Source organism: Vidua chalybeata, chromosome 3, assembly GCF_026979565.1.
Source record: "Vidua chalybeata isolate OUT-0048 chromosome 3, bVidCha1 merged haplotype, whole genome shotgun sequence".
Lineage (NCBI taxonomy): Eukaryota > Metazoa > Chordata > Aves > Passeriformes > Viduidae > Vidua > Vidua chalybeata.
In genome coordinates, this window is record NC_071532.1 from 2657550 (window position 1) to 2675444 (window position 17895).

Sequence of the window (17895 nt, forward strand, 5' to 3'; positions counted from 1 at the left end):
TTCATTTCTTCAAACCAATAATGCAGTTTTAAAGATTTTGATCTTACAATTCCTTCACACTTTTTTCCCCCTTCCATCTGCCTGATCTTGTCCTCACTTCTTGTAAAAACACTACCAGCCAGGAAAAATAAAACAACTTTCCTTGCCTGAAAACTGCACCTACTTAGAGTCAGTTGATTCCAATGCTCGAGAAGCTTTGTGGAAAATTTAGAGAAAGCACTGAGAAATGGTTATCATTTCTGTACATCTCTGGTATCCAATGAATCTTTAAATCTCTGTTTGCAGGGTATATGTAATATTCTGAACTCTGTAAAGGACTGCTATGGACAGAATTTGTTTTTCTTTTCTGTTGAAAAGGAAAGAGGAAAGGAAAGGAAAGAGGAAAGGAAAGGAAAGGAAAGAGGAGAGGAGAGGAAAGAGGAGAGGAGAGGAGAGGAGAGGAGAGGAGAGGAGAGGAGAGGAGAGGAGAGGAGAGGAGAGGAGAGGAGAGGAGAGGAGAGGAGAGGAGAGGAGAGGAGAGGAGAGGAGAGGAGAGGAGAGGAGAGGAGAGGCCCAAAACAAAACACCCCAAAAAACCAAACTGATGTAATTTTTAAAAGACAAAGCAAATTAAAGTTTTCTCAGGTTGTCTGACATTTGCTCATGGTGCAGCATGCAATAATTCATTTAACAGCAAGAGCACACCTGGTGGGGGCGGGGGGGAGGTAAAAAGCCATTATTCTGTTTAACAGTAGATAGGAAAGCAGCACAGAGCTAGGCACAGGCTCAGTGCTCCCACGTTCCTCACGGAGCACACGAACCTGGGAGAAGAGCCGGTCAGCAGTGGCACAGCTGGCGATGCCCCGCTCCGACAACCCCAGACAAGGGAAAGACACCCAGACTCCGCGGAGCGATTTCGCTAAAAAAAAAAAAAAAAAAAAAAAGAAAAAAGAAAAAAAAAAAAAGGAAAAAAAAGAAAAAAAAGAAAAAAAAGAAAAAAAGAAAAAGAAGAAAAAGAAGAAAAAAAAAAAAAAAGAAAAAAGAAGAAAAAAAGAAAAAAAAAAAGAAAAAAAAAGAAAAAGAAAATTCTCTCCGAGCGGGATGTCGCGGGCCAGCGCCACCTGGTGCCCCGCGCCCCGGGAGTGTCCCCACCGAGCGACACCGACACCCGCAGCCACCGCTCGGCGTCTCTTTCTCCTTGGAGATGTCTCGCTTTCGCCAAACAGCGTTCTAAGCCACGAGGCGGTTTAAGTTTACCTTCCAAGCATTGGGTTTTGGTTAAGCGGTTCCTCGCTGTTTTCAACCGGGCAGGTCTTCGGTCGGAATTTGCGCTTCTGTTAAGCGTGCGGCATAGGAATCTGGGAATCCAAACCACCAAAAAGTCAACTCTGCGGCCATGACTCAAGTGAATAAATCATGAGGCATCTGTGGGACTACTTCCAGGAGTGGGAAAAGCAGCATATGTCTCCAAAAGTGCTTAGAGCGGTGCAATTCTGCCAATTCTATCGTGCATCTCCTATCTGCTGGTTGAGGACGCAGCTTTGGGAGTCAAGCGCTTCCATCTGAATCTGAATTCTAACCTAAAAACAAATTTTAACTCTGTCAGATAAAAAAAGCTTGGGGAGGTGTGAGACATGTGGACCCCCAAAACTAGATACCACCACAAGCAATAAAGCAGTATATTTTTAAATTTTTGTGAATACCACCGAGAGACCGTGGGCTTGGGTGCCTGGAGACGACAAAACTGAGCAAACTCTGGAATTTGCTCTTGGATGCAGTGGCTCACTACATCAGCCTTCCAGGAGAGACCACCACCCCCAAACTCCCCAGGCTTGCACTTCACCCTCTGCCCTTGCTGAACAACCCTGTGCCAGAGACTGGAAGACAGTTCTGAATCACTTAGGGGAGGAAGGGGAAGAAGAGGGGATACTGACAAATACTATTTATTTTCACAGATCAAATGTGGCAATGGTGGGTAATTACAATTGTATTAATTTACATACATGGTAACTACAACGTACCTCCTTCACCAGAAAAATCACCTAAATGCGGATACGGCCACAAAATCACCATGTACTGTCTTACTCCTCTTTGTGCTTTTATTAATAGCTATAAACCAAACACAAATCTAATTTATGGCTTGTTTCTCCCCATTTCCAACATGATTCCAGGTTTTCTGCAAGAGTAGCATGAAGCAACCTGAAGTAGCAAACATTCCCTCTTTGTTGTCTGAAATTGGGTTGTATGATGTTACAGGAAACTCACTTTAGAGTTCTTCTGTTGTGGTTTGCACCCTTATGTGATTTTTTTTTTTTCCTTGCTGTTCAGGCCAGTTTGTATCTTCTAGCAGGAAGTCAGCGTAGTGTCTCGACTGCATCTTCAAACAAGACTTCTGCAAGCTGATGCTCACAATTGGCTCTGTTTAGAGGTTTGTTCTTGTGGGGAAGCAGGCAGGTCCTCCTGGTTGCTTCTGAAAGCATCTCTTCACTGCACTTTCCATCTGCACTGGCTTCTGTTTTAATCACCAAGGTCAAGCCTGCGTGGTCTTCCCACTCTGCCTGTTGCATTAGTAGCACTCTGAAAGTGAGACTTTCACTGGATGGGAAGTGTTTGGTGAATTTTTAAATACAGTTATTGATTTCACATTAATTTTCTTTATGAACCAGGGAAAGCTCTTATGCAAGGGTGTAACAGCCAAGAAATATTTGACAAGTTGTTTAAAATCTATTGCATGGAAGAAGCCTGCTAGATCAATTAATTTATTTTCCTGATATTTCAGTACATCCTTTAAACATATTTTCACTGATTGTTATTACCCATCCTGAAGTATACAGCACAAAAGCAATCATGCATTACCTGCAGCACAGGTAGCTACCTCCTGGATCTCTGCCACAAGAGATATGGATATTTTGCCCAAAGCTGGTTTTTTCCTTGTCTTCCATGAAACATGATTAGAACATAATGATTTTGTCTCTGCACCAGTCCACACCAACTCTATGGCTTCTGTTTTAGGGCATCAAACCTGTAAAAAGGGCAGATTCTTTTATATATGCAAACTCCTCTACCTGTTCCATCAGTTTAGTTCACATTCCACCACTGTTCTTTTGGATACAGATTATTGATTGCTCTTTAGTGAATAACTTTTTAGTCATTCTTTGGCCCCAAAAAATTACCTTTGAACGTTCTATGCAAGCATATTCATTATGAACAATTAATGTACTGAAAATGTCAGCACCTCAAGAAGGCATTATATAAAAGATGAGTAAATTTATGGTAATGCATCATTCAAACTTCCTGCACTTTTCGTTCTTTTAAAATTTATGTCTTACATTGTAGTTCAATAGCTTGTAACAATTTGATGACCTGAACGGAATAATGTCAAAAATGTCTTTCTGTGTATTTTAGAAAAATTTTAGAAATTAGGAGTTTTCTTTTCTCTACCACTATTTTTAGGTATGACATGTCACAGCTTTACAGGAATTGAAAGTATTGACTTTGCAGCATCTCTTCACATGCTTTTTAATCAGAAGCAAAAAAAAATTTGGTTCAGAGGAAGCTTCAGTCTACATAGAGACATTAATAGAAAGTGAGGAAAGTCTTTTGTATCAACTGGAGGGTGGAAGGACTACTTGTACCCATTTATACTGATATTTGTTAAGTTTTATAGTGTAGAACACCCTGAATTTAAACCTCTTAAACTTTTCCCTTTGATATGTGGAAGGATCTCAGATTGTTTCACTTAATTTAGTAAGCTTTAAGCCTTGCAAATGATGCACGTTTCACACCACTGTCCAAATGCTCTAAAAAAGCATTTTAAAGGTACTGCCATCTAATTAACCAAATCCAAGAGCAGCAGATTTTAATCTAATTTCCAGTAACACTTGGAGTAACAGTCTCAGCGCAGCTGGTTTGCAGTGCTGGAATGGAGAGGAGAGGTCACTTTGGGTGATCAGCTGCAGTCACAGCTAGAGAGGGCAGCACATAGCCCTCTCTTGAGTCACAGCACCACGCCTAGGAAAACGTGAGCAGAGGAGTTCAGTGGTTGGCTCCTCCTCGGTAAGAACAAAGCTCCCCCTCCAAAACCAAAAGAACCTTCAGCTCTGAGCTTTGCAAGTATCAGCTTCCTCCTCTGATTTACACAGTCACGCTTCTAGGTCACGGTACGAGTGACATCTTTGTACCTTTGTGAGGGAACAGGTACAAGAAGCCTTGGGTTTATGAAAAAAAGGTCTGTTTTTTGAGCTTTATTCATCTTTCAGCTGACAGAGGTAATTGCTAAATTTAATATTGAGTTAGTACTGAAGTGCTTTGGATTTTAGACAAAAGTCATCAGTTGCAGAAAGATTAGGAATAAATACAATGCCAGTTGACTCTCACTCATACACTACAATAAGGGAAATATTGTTGGAATAGGGTCTGTATTTCAATTCAATTACACTTGGCAGCTCAATTAGAATTGCTCACTATAATAAAGATATTTCCTCTGTCAGTGTACTGTAGTAATGGATATTCTTCCCTTTTTATCTCACATATGAGTGATGAACAGGATGTTTCTAATTAAAACCAACGCCAAACATTCCATTCCCCAATCTTCACCTTTTTATGTTCCTTCACTGACTGCTCTTCCACACCTCCAAAAATTGACTCATAGATTGGACTGCCACCTTCTTTTTCCACATCTCACAGGCTGAGTATGGAAACCTTACACACACACAGCCCAACAGAGTGTGGTGCAACAGAACCAGTGACCTGTCAAGATGCTCACACAGGCTGTGGAAACTCTGGGATTGTGAGAGCTGCACCTCCCCTTTCCACCCAAACGTGTTCAGAGCTATGCAAAATTCCAGCACTGAGCTGCCACAGTACTGCCCAACACTGACTACTGCACCTAAGGTCATGTTGGAACAAAGCACAGAGAGAGAAAATTAGATTTGATGCTTTTCCTTCTTCTCAGTTGGTTTCTGCCTCACAAAAAAAAAAAAAAAAAAAAAAAAAGCCTGACTGCATTTTTTGTTGTGAACAACTATTAATTATTCCATACCCAAAGTGGTTCACAGAAGAAATGCCATCTACACAGATGTAAATGTGAAAAAACCCAACTTGCATCCAAATATGCCTGGTTTTGCCAAGCAGTTTACAAGACAAAGTCATCCATTTAATCACACACAGTAATAGGATGACCAGCTTGATAAAAAACAAAGACAATGATCAGCTATTAAGAAACGAAGATTACAAAACAAACAATAAAGGTTAAACATTTATAAACTTCTTTTATAAATTTCATTTATAAACAGCTTCTCTACTGATGTTGAACATGAACTTAGAATGACAGTCAGTAATCTGTTTCTATAAAACAGCATAGAGACATCACTTCCCTTTATCCAATTCCGAAAAGGAAAATTCTCTAGAATATTACACTAGCCTCACTCAAGTTTTCCTTCTCATCTTAGCTGTGACATGAAAATATATGATAATCTTGATTTCCCATTTTTCTTTTCTGTTTTGCTGTGTAAAAACCATAAAAACTTAAGCAACAAGAAGATTTAAGACTCAGGAACTCAGTGACTCAGTAAATCTGAGTTTGTAGTACTGGACACAGCCGAGTGGGAGAAAAACCAGATTTTATTTAACGTATTTAAATCAGTTGTTCTGTAAGCTGCCCTTACAGTGAATGTGCATTTACATATACTATACAAATTTTGTTAAGGCCTAGATCACACTCGTGCTCATCACCAAGAGTTGGTGGAGAGGATTTTACAGGGCCATTGATCTCATTTATAAACACATTCTTCTGAATGGATTATCTATCCTCTGTGTCTGCTTATCAGCATAAAATAAGATAATGGTAAGAACCTGACACATTAGGGATTCACCAAAGAAACAGGGTCATTGGGGAATCAAAATAATCACTACCAAGCCTTTGATGTGATAAAGATGGGATAGGAAAACTTTCTAGATCTGGAATAACCTAAGATGACAACTGAGCAGACTCAAAAGGGGATACCTGCAGCATGCTACCCTTGAAATCTATTCTATTTTGTCAGTTATTCCTAGGAAAACACCTCCTGTTGTTCATTAGCTGGCCCTGCTGAGGTGTAGGAATGTGTACATGGAAGATGGAGGACAAACAGAAGCAAACATATCATCACCATGTGGATAACTGCACAAACCACGCAGCACTGGAGAAAGTCACCTATAGCTACTGGCCTGTAAGACACTCCTTGCCAATTTATCTGTCACATGCCCTCAGCAGCAGAAGTCCAAAGCTCCTCGAAGGCAACAACAAACATCACCACCACGTGGCAACAGAGAGAAATTAACTGCTTGGAGTCACTGCGGAGCTTAAAGTCCCTGCTGGCTGCGTGCTCCCGAGTTGGTCATCTCTGAAGTACGCACTGCCACCCGCCTGGACGCACAGCTCAAGCACAGAGCAGAACGTGCGGCTTCAGCAGCAGCCCAGACAGCTCCTACAGCAGCACAGCCACGGCTGAGAGCATTCCAATAAAACAGATCTAATTAGGAATGACTTTCACCCACAAGCCCAGGGAAATACTAAAAGCTTCCTTCCAGGATCACAGTGAGCCAATCTGTCTGCAAGTCATGGAAGGGCCATCCTTTCCCACCACTTTTCTGCACTACCATTGCCCATGTCTGAAAAATAGCCGTGCCTTCAGCTGGATTCATTTGCAGTCACTTTACCTTCTCGACCTGCCTGACTGTGCTGCTGCAGAAATGCTGGTTGACAGAGCAGGGTACAGGGCAGGGGCAGCAAAAATGTAAAGAGTAGGATTGTTTCTTAAGGGCAACAGCAATTTGGACCCCAACTGCAAAACACTCTTCAGGGCATCTAAAAATGCTTTTTGATTAAATAGCTCTTGGTCATAAGAGTAATTAGACCTTACCCCCACTTATCAGATAGGGCACATCCAAGAGGTCCACCTGAGACAGCAAGATGGAGAAAAAGGACATAATTTCCTCTTTTCTACCTGTTCAAACTAGAGGAGCAAGCTGGCAAGACAAAGGTACACAATAGGCTACACACTTTTTTCCTGGGTGGGTCCAATCTTCCTATACAGGGAACTCTTATGGTAGAAAAGGATACAACTTTAGAGCAGGACGTTTAAAATTGCATCTGTCTACCAGGCAGCAAAGTGAAAAACTGTAATCTCTCTCTTTTTACCATGAAGAACTTGTTCCCACCAGTTAACAAAACCAGCTGCTGTTAGAGTTAAAACTGTCAGTACCAATAAAACCCACACCCACCTGCTCTCCAGATTTGAAGTGAAGGCAGTTGTATTCACGTGCTGATGGTGAGACCACTTTTGTCTTCCTGCCCTGAGGACTGAAAGCAGCATCACTTCTCACTGCTGACCCCTTTCTGTATGGAGATACCAAATCCCATTTAAGCACCCCACCTTTGGATGCTCTACAATGCTGCCAACTGTTTGACACATTGAAAATGAAGACTGGGATTCCTCATGTTTAGTTGTTCATAACAAAAGTGAAGCAAAGTGTCCCCAGTTGCTCCTGCTCCTCTAGGCCTGTGATAGACCAGCTTCAGGGAACTTTAGTACTTTGTAAGAATGAGGAGCTCAGAATCCCACTGAGATGTTTTAAGGGAAGAACCACCCCCTAAATCAGCAAAAATTTTCATAAAGAAGCCATTCTTCTCCTTTGCTAGGTCTAAATCTGGAGCCAGGCCCTCATATAACTCCAGCCTCCTGGTATCTAATGATTGATTTTTCCAGTTGGGAGTATTGGATGTACTTCTTGTAAACATCTCTCATTTGGGACCTGACTCAACTCATTATGTTGAAAGATCTCTTCAGGCTGCATCCTCTCCAAGGCAATATAAATAACACCCACACCAGCCTTACTTGGGGGGCAGAAAACCCCAGCTCTAAAGACAGAACTCATCATATGGACATACTGCTGATGCAATGTGCAAAACAAAAGTAGGCTCCAAGGAATAAAAACTTCCATATGAAGCCCATACTTGACCTCTGTACATGCAAGTTTGAAAATGAACAGTGAGAAGCAAACCTTGAGTGAATGAGAACCACCAAGTCAAAATAATATCTCATCACCCATAAAATTATGTGATTTATCCCCAATCTATTTTAATTAATTTTAAAAATGAAGCTTTCTATTAGTTCAAACTATCTGGAACACCTACATTCAATACAATCCAGAGGACCAAGTTTGGGGATTTCATTAGGTACTGTCAGGAAAAATGGGCTGAAAATACAGTATGGATACTTGAAACAGCTCCACACTCCCACTCCCTCTCCCTCCCCTGAACATACTCCCAAAAAATCCAGAAGGCAGCTGTGTAGATATTTATCTAGCTATGAAATTTCTACCAAGACAGCTAGTAATACTTTAAAACTCAAACACAATCCTTCCAGGACTTTTTTTAGAAGTTACTTTTATTAAAAAAAAAAAAAAAATTAATGAGAACTGAAGTACCACTCATGCTTCCAGAGAGCTTTTGTTAGGGCAGAATTAGAATTAATATGTTAGATAAACATGTTGCAACAGTCATGTGAGCTTATAGGAAACAAGACACATTCCCCACCCTGAGGTCTTTATTTTTAGTGCAGAAACCAGGTTGGTATAGCAACAGAAAACATCCCAGCCACAGACATTCACCCAGAAGGCAATCCAGGAAGGTCAGCTAACATCAAGCTGGATTTCAGGAGACATGGATTCCAGGTAAAAGAAGGAGAGATTTAAGAGTCTTTTTCTGCAAGAGTGGGAAGATTCTGGCTGCATGAGACGGGTTGTAAAACACAATTAAGAGGAACTGAGGGTCAGAGACATTGCAACAAAATGACACTGGAATTTTTGAGCTGCACAGCAAGCATGTTCAACCAGTTCTAGATATCATTAGCTATTTCTGAAAGGCCCATAACTTCCAATCTCAGGAGAAACAACCCTCTAAGTTTGAAGAGCCAGAAGTCAGAAATTCACACTGGGTCAGTCCTAAACCTTCAATGCAGTATTTTTAGTCTAGGAACATATTAGCAGCATATGAGATGGTTAGAAATAACAGGCAAAATTCTTATACTTCTGAAAGCAGTAACATGACACCATGGAGAAAGCCTTAGGTAAGGACTCCTATACCCTGGGTTCTGTTCATAGCCCTGTTAATAGCCTGGAAATGCTCTTGGACAAGTCATTTCAGCCCTCTCTGCTTCACTTTCATCCATACAGAGAGAGAGAGATGTGGTTCCTTTGCAAAACCACTTGAATCGATTAATAAATACAAAAAAAAAAAAGAAAGACTCCTTGTATTTCTTGTTTAAATCCACAAGCTGTAGGTAAAGGCTCTGTATAATTAACTATAACCATGTTCTCAAAATATTTCTTGTTCTCTCACAGTAATTTCCCAGTCCTGCTTATTCTGTGAGCCCACCACCTCTAATCTCACAGCAATACTCTGAGATTCTAGAAAAGAAACACTGATTCACTATCTTGATATTTAAGTTGTTTTAACTGTCTTCACTTTAGAGAAAGCTGACTCAAAGTTACTCTTCTGTCTCTGCACATCACCCTCAAACAGGAATGCCCTCCATGAGAACTTGCACTACACCTATGGAGCTGCCTCATCTCTAACCATGCTGTGTTAACACATAATTAACAAGTTACTGTTATCATTAAGCACTCTGTGGCATCGCTTCCTTCATGCAGGAAGGAAGGTGATCTCTTCAAAGCAGCAGCCAACTCTTCAAGAAACAGAGAGCCAGTTATCATTAACATTTAAATACACACTCATTTGAAGTTCAGTGCAGCTTACAAGATAGTCTGAATATGATGAGCTAGCACTTGACAACTCTGTCCAAATTGCTTATGCTATAAATGCTCCAAGCAAGCTCTTCACCCAGGTCTTACACCTTTTTCTGTTCATAATGTGAGGCTGTTCAAGGGTCACCAAAAGGTGATTTGTGGCCAACATAACCAGACCAGCAAGCATTCCTATTGTCGACAATTATGCAAAAAGATCACTGTACAGTTTAGCTCCACTTCCCATTCCTTCTCTTCCCAATTTAAATAAAGAAAAAGCTGTCTTGACAAAGGCAAAATTATCTTGCCGGTATAAATCACACCCACATTCAGGAATGGCTTATTAGCACATCACACAGGATGGCTTAAAGCACCTCCACAGTGGTCAACACAATGAAGCCCAAATTATTAATTTGGGCTTTCAGTGCCATTTCCATCACAGAACGGTGTTTTCCTTCTCAGAGGCTTTACAGCAGCAGGGGAGACACAGGATGGCTGAGTAGAACATTTTAAAGACTGACAAACAAACCTGAAATTATGACCAAGTCCCAGGCAGGATACATTTAACAGCTATGAGAAGAGATACAGAGATTTAGTCAATAATGTTTTGATGAGTTTTCAGGCTTTCTACTGTTTGGCCTTCTGAAGTACAGCCAAGAATGTCAGACAAGAGCACTGCAAGTATTTCTTTACTCCATGCCTTGCAATCAAACACTGAATACTTACAGGAATCACTTTTTCTGCACCAGTAATTTATTGAATCAAGTCTTTATAATTCAGCATGAGGTTCTCATTGTATCAACTCAGAGCATTTATCCCAAACTTCTATAGATTGCCCTCAATCTATTTTGGTTGTCAGTGAAAGTACACCTTGGACCTTAAGGAGCTAATTACAGAAAGTGTTTTTGTAGGCCAAGAGACCATTCAGTTTCAAACCAGTGCAAGACTTCTTAAGAAAGTTTAGAATCTGCTTCAATTAAATAAAGTTTTATTCTAGTACCAGAACTTTTAGATTCTTGAAGGCTCTGTGTGAAAATCAGCTTGTCATCCATCCTTGAACAAGCTTTCAAAGACTTAGAGCACTAAAAATTTGGAGTATACCTACATTGAGCAATTTCAGGTAATCTTGTGACACCAAGAATTCATTTCCTTGGTGAAGAGAGCACAACTAGAACAGCTGAAGAGAAATGGATTCAAATAGTTGAAATATTCCAGTTTACAGATTAGAAGTTTCCAGTGAGGGGGGAAAAAGCCCTTAACCATGACACAGTAAGTTCAGCACAATACCTGGGTAGGGTTATTCTTCCTGTTCAAGAGTTAAAGCAGAGTTTCACAATGCTACTACCAAAAATAAAAATAATGATATTTACATGTAATTATGTAGCTCTACAGAATGTTCAGTACAGTAGCCTAGTAATCATTATGACAGAAACTGCCCCCAAACAGACTGATGTTTATATTCTTTTTCCTAAAAAGTTCTTCTCACAGGAGCTTAACTTCATTATCTCTTCCCCTAATATCAGGGAAGTTGGCAAGAATTATTTCTCTCAGACATGGAAAAATATCCTCTACTGTTTCTCCAGTCATTCTTTAGGGCAACAAAATGTTAAGTCTAAAAAGTGCTCCTTAACAACTATTGAGATTTCTCATATATTTACACTTGGTCTAATATGAACTGAGAATTAGAATTTCACTGTAATTTCCTTTCGAATCCAAGTATAAGTGTTTTTAAAGCTTTTTTGCTTTCTGAAAGCTGTTCTTTCCTTTAGCTATATTATACCTTCATTAGTCAGCTTGAAACAAGCTCCTACCTAATGTGTTTTTAATTACCATAATTTATTTACATTTTCTACCAGATAACACTCTTTTGCTTTTCAGGCATAGGCAAGGGCCCTGGTTCCAGAAGCTGCCAGAGCTTAGTTTAAGTAGGACTCCACACAAACCCACCTTCACAACATTAGAAGCAGATTCCTGAGCAACCCCACAAAGAGATGATCTCTTCCTTACTGCTTGGGTTGTGCCATCCATTTTATTAAGTGACTCCTGAAAAGGAAAAAGAGCACAGCTAGCTTCGTCTACTTCTTTTCCCTGCTCTGAGGCCATCAGCTGAGCACCAACACAACAAACAGAATAAAGGAGGAAAAGCCTCACGCACTTGTCTAAAGCCCAAACTAAAGAGCATTATCGTTGTATTAGCAAAAGGCAGCACAAACGCGAGTGGGCACACCAGCCGAGAAAATATACACAAATCCAGAGGGGAAAAAAATGGTTAACAACCAGTCAGGAAACCGAAACGAGCCGGCACCCACAGCACGGCTAATCCAGCCCGGGCAGGGTTACCAAGGCGCACGGCACCACAACAAGGCACCGTCGCCAGACGCCCGCCCGCCCTCTCTCCTCCATCACACACGGCCCGAGCGGAGCCCGCCGGACCCCTCTGCTGCTCGCCTGCTGCCGGCGGCTTCCGGGCTGCCCCGGGCCCGGCTGCCGCGCCGGCTCCTCACGGGCGCCGCTGCCGCCAGAGCCCGGCCCGAGCGCCGCCATTGCCGCCCCACACGCGCGGCCCCGGCCCTTTATAGGCACCGCGCCGCCCCACCCCGCGCCGCGCCGCCCGCCCGCCCCTCCCCACCCCGCGCACCGATAGTACGGCAGCGCGGATTGGCCGCGCCGGCGCCGGCCGTTTGTGTGGGGCGCGCCGATTGGCGGAACACGGCCGCCCAACGGCCGCCCGCTCGCGAGCGCGTCCCTGGCGGTGTCAATGGCTCCTCCTGCCACGGAGCAGCGACGGGCCTGAGCCGGGCAGGACCGCGGGATCGCCGGGGGCCGGGACGGGGGGGGGGCGCGGCGCTATCGTCCCCCACAGCAGCGCTGAGAGAGCCGGCGGCTCCTCTGCCTTCGAGCGAGCCGGCAGCGGCGGCGGGACCCGCGCCCGGAGATTTTCCCCCCCGCCCTTCCCTGCTGCCCGCGCCTGCGAGGCGGCCGCCCCGGGGCTCCCTCCGAGCGCCCCCGTCCCCGCCGAGGCACCGGTTGCCGGAGGATTCCCCCCCTCCCCTCCCGCCGCCCACACGAGCCGGCAAATGAACTCGGTCCGAGCCGCCAACAGGAGACCCAGGCGAGTGTCCAGGCCGCGCCCGGTGCAGCAGCAGCAGCAGGAGAGGAACAACGCCGCCGCCGCCGCCGCCGGGGATCGGGGTAAGCCGGGCTCGGGGCCCGCCCTGCGCCGGGACCGGCAGGAAAAGCCCAGGCTGCTTCACCCTTGGCTCCCGCTCAGGCCGCGCTTTGTTTGGCTCGGGCTCTGCCCCGGCTCGGGGGGAGGCGGGGGCTCGGCCCCTTCCCCGGCCGAGGAGGGGGGAGCCGATCGCCCGCGGCCCCTCGGGACAGGACACCCCCCCGAGCCCCCGCCCCGTCCCCGGGGACGGCGAGCGGGCGAGCCGCCCTCGCCCCCCGGGAACACCGGTGCCTCCCCGCGGGGAGCGGCGGGCCGGGCCCCCGAGGGCCGCGGGGGGAGAGCGCCCGGGGGGCTGCGGGGCGGGGGGACGCGATGGTGTCGGGCCACTGGCGGCGGCACCTTCCCCGAAATGGTGTCCGGGGGCGGCGGCCCCGGGTCTGGCCGAGGCTCCGCGGGGCCGGGCCCGCTGCGCCGCGCCTGCTGCGCAGTTCGGGCTCCGGCTCCAGCGCTGGCGGGGGGGGGCCGCGGCCCATCGGCCATTGATCCCCCCCCGGCCACACCGCCCCCGCGGCCCCGGAGCGGAGCGGGGGCTCGGGCCGCCCGCGCCCCAGCCCTGCCCGGCCGGGGCCTAGCGTGAAAATGTTGACAATTCGGAGCCAGTGGGGGAAAGCACCATTGTGTGAGGGCATGAGGAAGCGGCGAGGTGGGATTCGCCCCTCACGGAGCCCGGAGAGGGGTGCGGGGGGGGCTCGGGGGTGGCGGCCCCTCGGGCCTGTCGCTGTCGCCCCAGTGGTGGCTCTGGGGGTGCCACTGTGCGTGTGCTCCGAATGTGCAGCGCTGGTGGTGGCTGGGCTCCTTTTTTTTTTTTTTTTTTTTTTTTTTTTTTTTTTTTTTCTTTTTTTGAAGGCGAGATGGGGGTGGGATTGTAGGAGACATTTTGCATGTCTTATCTGGTGGATTGGATTTTAATTTTTTATGCGTTACCTGTCACAACTCCGGCGTGATAAAGGAGACTGATCCGCGGTGCGGTCTTAGGTGTACAAATGCCTTTTTTAAATTTAAAAAAGAAGAAAAAAAAAAAGGCTTCATTGTCAGCTGAATGTCTTTTGTTTGAATATCTAGGATATCACGTTGAGAACGAGGTATTTTAACCACGGAGATGCGTCGCGATAAATATTTTAGTGCATTTTATGCAATCAGAACATTTTAAGTAAATGAAGTAAAGAAAATTTAATCTGAGGAAGTATTTTTAATTCTCCATTCCTCCCCCTCCCCTCCCTCCCCTTCCTTCCCCCGCCCCCCCTTGCACACATTGGTCAGAGCAAAGAATGTTACCCAGACCAGATTGCTGTGTATATAACCAGAGGATGTGATGTCTTATGCCCAATTATGGGTCTTGAGTAAACCTTCCAAAATCTTCAGTAATTATATGATTAAAATGACTTCTCTGGTATACTGACATTTAAAAGAAAAACAACAACACAGAAAATAAAGCAAAACAACAACAAAAAAAGAACTTCTTCCTCTCAAAGACGTGCACTGAAGGTTTTCATCATCGATGTTCCATATGGAGAATATAGGGATTTTTTTCAACCCCATGGCTTACTTCACCTTTTAAACAGATGAAAATACAACTTAAAAAAGGCATCCAGAATGATGTGCTTATGGATTAAATGCAGTGATTATTCAGTTTTACGTTGGATTGCCACTGCTCATATGTTACTAATTTGCTAAAGATACAGACAGAAACTTTCTCTATTAAAATGTGAGGCTGCAGTGTGTTTGTATTACTGTGACATTTCTGGAACTCTGGACTCACCTAATTTTATTTTTTTTCCACATTGTTCTGTGCTGTTGACCACTCAGTGGTGATGAAATTATAACAAAATCAAATTCCATGGTTTGTGGAAATTACCGTTCCATGTGGATCACTGCTGGCTTTTTCCTTGCAGTTTTGAAGGTCAGTTGTGCTAGGTCTCACTTGCCCAAAAAATCTATCAACAGCACTAAGGTTTTTTTGTCATTAGTGTTCCATCTGCATTTGGGGTGTCTCTAGTGCAGCTTCTGTTCTACCTCAGGATTTGCAAGGTCTGATCCACTATATCTGGAAGGTAATTTCAGTTTTACCTGTGACTTTGCTCGCTTTGTGCAGGGCTATTGCAGTAAAGGCTGATGAATAATGCTACTAAATTAAAAGCCAATATGCTGGGGTTAGACTATACCATGCAAATCAGTGTTGACTTTTTTCACCTTTATTCCCAAGCAATGTAGGTCATCCTAAAAAAGGCTGTACAAAAGAATCAGTATAAGTTTTTAAGAAAGGGTTTCTATTGAACTCAGATTTAATTTTGTTAAAAAAACCCTCTTACTCAATACTGTGAGTGCAGCTGTGACTGAACAGAAATTATTTTTTGTTACTGTTGATTTCTTTCTTCCTTCATATTACAGCTCTGTACTTATAGGTACAGATATCATAGGACAGAGTTGATAATACAGCTCACAGTTAATCTTTGGAACTTCTTGTTTCATATCATTAGATTGCTTAGTAAAACATGTACTAGGTCTTGAGCTTTATTTATTATTTAATGCTGCGTAAGTAGACAGTGTTTTACAACTGAGTAACAGCTGTTACATGTTCACTGCTGGGTAAAAATCAAGTTATGATGCCTATTGTTAATAAATAGATCACTGGGAAAAAATGCTTTTATAAAAATCCTTCCTCAGAGGTTCCTTGTAAGAATTTAAAAATCATACAAAGCTGTGCTTTATACTGAAGGGATTTTCATTTTATGTGTGTAGTAGGAACAAATCTGATGAATATGTAACCATGCTGTCTATAATACACATTGATGAACAATACCTATGTATCTGTGTTCTGATTAGTGGGGAAGGGAGATCATAAATGATGCAGATAAAAACATTTTCTCCCCAGACTCACAGCCAAGATAAGATGTCATCAGGATACACTTTCCAAGATGTTTTGCCTTATGCTCTGCTGTTCACACCTCCCTCCATCTAAGGTAGCCACTGTGCCACTTCTGTTCTACCTTCTCCCTCCTGATCTCTCCCCAGTCACCAGTGGGGTTTCCAGTGGTTTATTCAGTGGTTTTGCAATTCTGCATGAATGATATAGAATAGATGTGTGCTTTTATTTTCTTTAGGACAAAGGTCTGCCCAAAAGAAAATCTGGACTTGGCAATGTTTATGATTACATATTCCCATGTTTGCTTATAGTGCTGTTTTTTTCTTCCTTGAGTGTATAGGTTTGGCTAGTTTTGCTAGGAAGAAGACAAGGTTATACACTTATTTTATATACCAAAAGATCTTGTCCAGAATGCAGCTGAAATTGTCAACCTCAGAGCTATCATATGAATATTTTTTTCTTATTTCTGTTCTTCTCAAAATAATAACTCCATTAGTGCATGTGTGCCTCTGTAAGACCAGCACATCGCTAGCTGTAGCACTAATGAGGTTCTGAGCTGCATGTCCACAATTAAGTGCTCTTAGGGTCGGCTCCTGTGTGCTGATAAGTAGCCAGCTGCATCTGCCACGGAGCTGGGCCGTGGTGGCGGTGTCCATGTGACAAGGCAGGGAGCTGCCTGCGCCAAACGCTAGCTGCTTTTTTTCTTTTTTTTTTTTTTTTCCCAGGTTGATTTTTGGCACGAGTGCTGCTACAAGGGAAGGGATAACACTGAACGCCTGTGGGTGTGGTGGGACTGTGGCAGCTCCATTTTAGATTGGGTTAAGCTGGGTCAATACTTTTGGAGCTGAGGCAAATTTAATACATGCGTGCTGTAAACCTACCTTGCAAGTTTGCTTCCCCTCCTCGCCCCAATCTTTTTTCCAGTGAAAACAAGATACATACACCCATATAGTCTGTGTGTCACCCTGCAACTTCTGAACTTGTTGGCTCATTTAAACCAAAGTTGACAAAGGGGTGTGAAGTTAAGTTTTGTGGCTGGGCAGAGGATAAAGACAATGAGGGAATGACATTTATAACTCACCCTTTCTACCCATGCCAAGAAGTAGCAACCAGCTGGCCTGTCAGCACACAAGGTAATTGAATTAGTCATTTGTCTGTACAGGGGACACGAGGGTTTGACGGATTGGGAAAAAGACTGGGTTAGGCTGTGTAAAACAAACATGTAGAAACTAAACTCCAGTAGAGTTCTTTCTCACAACGTTTGAATTTTGTAATGTTGAGATAAATATCTTAGGAAAGGTAAGGAGTCTTTATTTGGCTCTGTTTCAAGTGTATGTGTGTAAGCACGTGCATGATTATATATGATTTTTTTTGGTATGTGCACCAAAAGGCTTATTTGGTGAGTGCAGGGCAGGAACAGTAACTGAATTAAATTATTCTTATTCTGAAACAAATGCACAGACTTGCATCAAAGCATCTAAATGCTAAATGGGTTTCAGTTTTTGTAGGGTCATCCTTTAGGGTAAGAAGTCAAGTGGGCATCAGGTGCCCACATGGAAAGAAATCTAGTTAAGGATTTTCTCTTATTTCTTGAACGTGAGTCATGGGCTGGGACAAGATATACTCACATATGGGAATATAATTCTTGGCTTTGCAGTGAAAAGTTTCCTACCTTACAGATAAAAGTTTAGAATCTATAAACTTGGTTCTTCAAGCACAATTTCTGTTTCCCAAAGCCTCATTCTGCATTAGGAGTACAAAGGAGTATCTGTGTGCCTTTTTTGTCCTTCATATGTGCCTAAACCTATGCTAAAGCTTTCTATTTCATTTGGAGAGATCAAATTCAAGTGTGTTTATTCTTGGCATACACAGTAGTGTTCATTGCCTATAGTCTTGGTATATTTTAGTCAATCATAAGTCTATTAACATCAGTTATAGTTTCCCAGAAATATAAAATCTTTTTTTACTTTCTGTGTTACAAAAACGTGGAGCCCAGTGGTTTAAGAGATAATGAAGCCTCCTCCACAGGTCTCTTTTA

At 43.5% G+C, this 17895-nt stretch overlaps 1 protein-coding gene and 1 long non-coding RNA gene across 3 annotated transcripts in view; one reads left to right on the plus strand and one right to left on the minus strand.

Annotated features, from left to right (window-relative positions):
- Nucleotides 1-1942: 1942 nt before the first annotated feature.
- Nucleotides 1943-12172, minus strand: LOC128784890 (uncharacterized). Its single transcript, XR_008429668.1, has 3 exons — nt 11713-12172; nt 7243-7357; nt 1943-3001 (listed from the first exon to the last, which is right to left on the minus strand). It is a non-coding gene; the product is annotated as an uncharacterized LOC128784890 (long non-coding RNA).
- A 347-nt stretch (nt 12173-12519) lies between these two features.
- The window catches only part of FBXO11 (F-box protein 11), a 70440-nt gene continuing 65064 nt past the window's right edge, over nt 12520-17895 (plus strand). For both annotated transcript variants that reach the window (XM_053936766.1, XM_053936767.1), the window contains exon 1: nt 12520-12957. In XM_053936766.1, the coding sequence (XP_053792741.1) occupies nt 12843-12957 (115 nt within the window). In that variant the 5' untranslated portion in view covers nt 12520-12842. The remainder of the gene's footprint in view (nt 12958-17895) is intronic.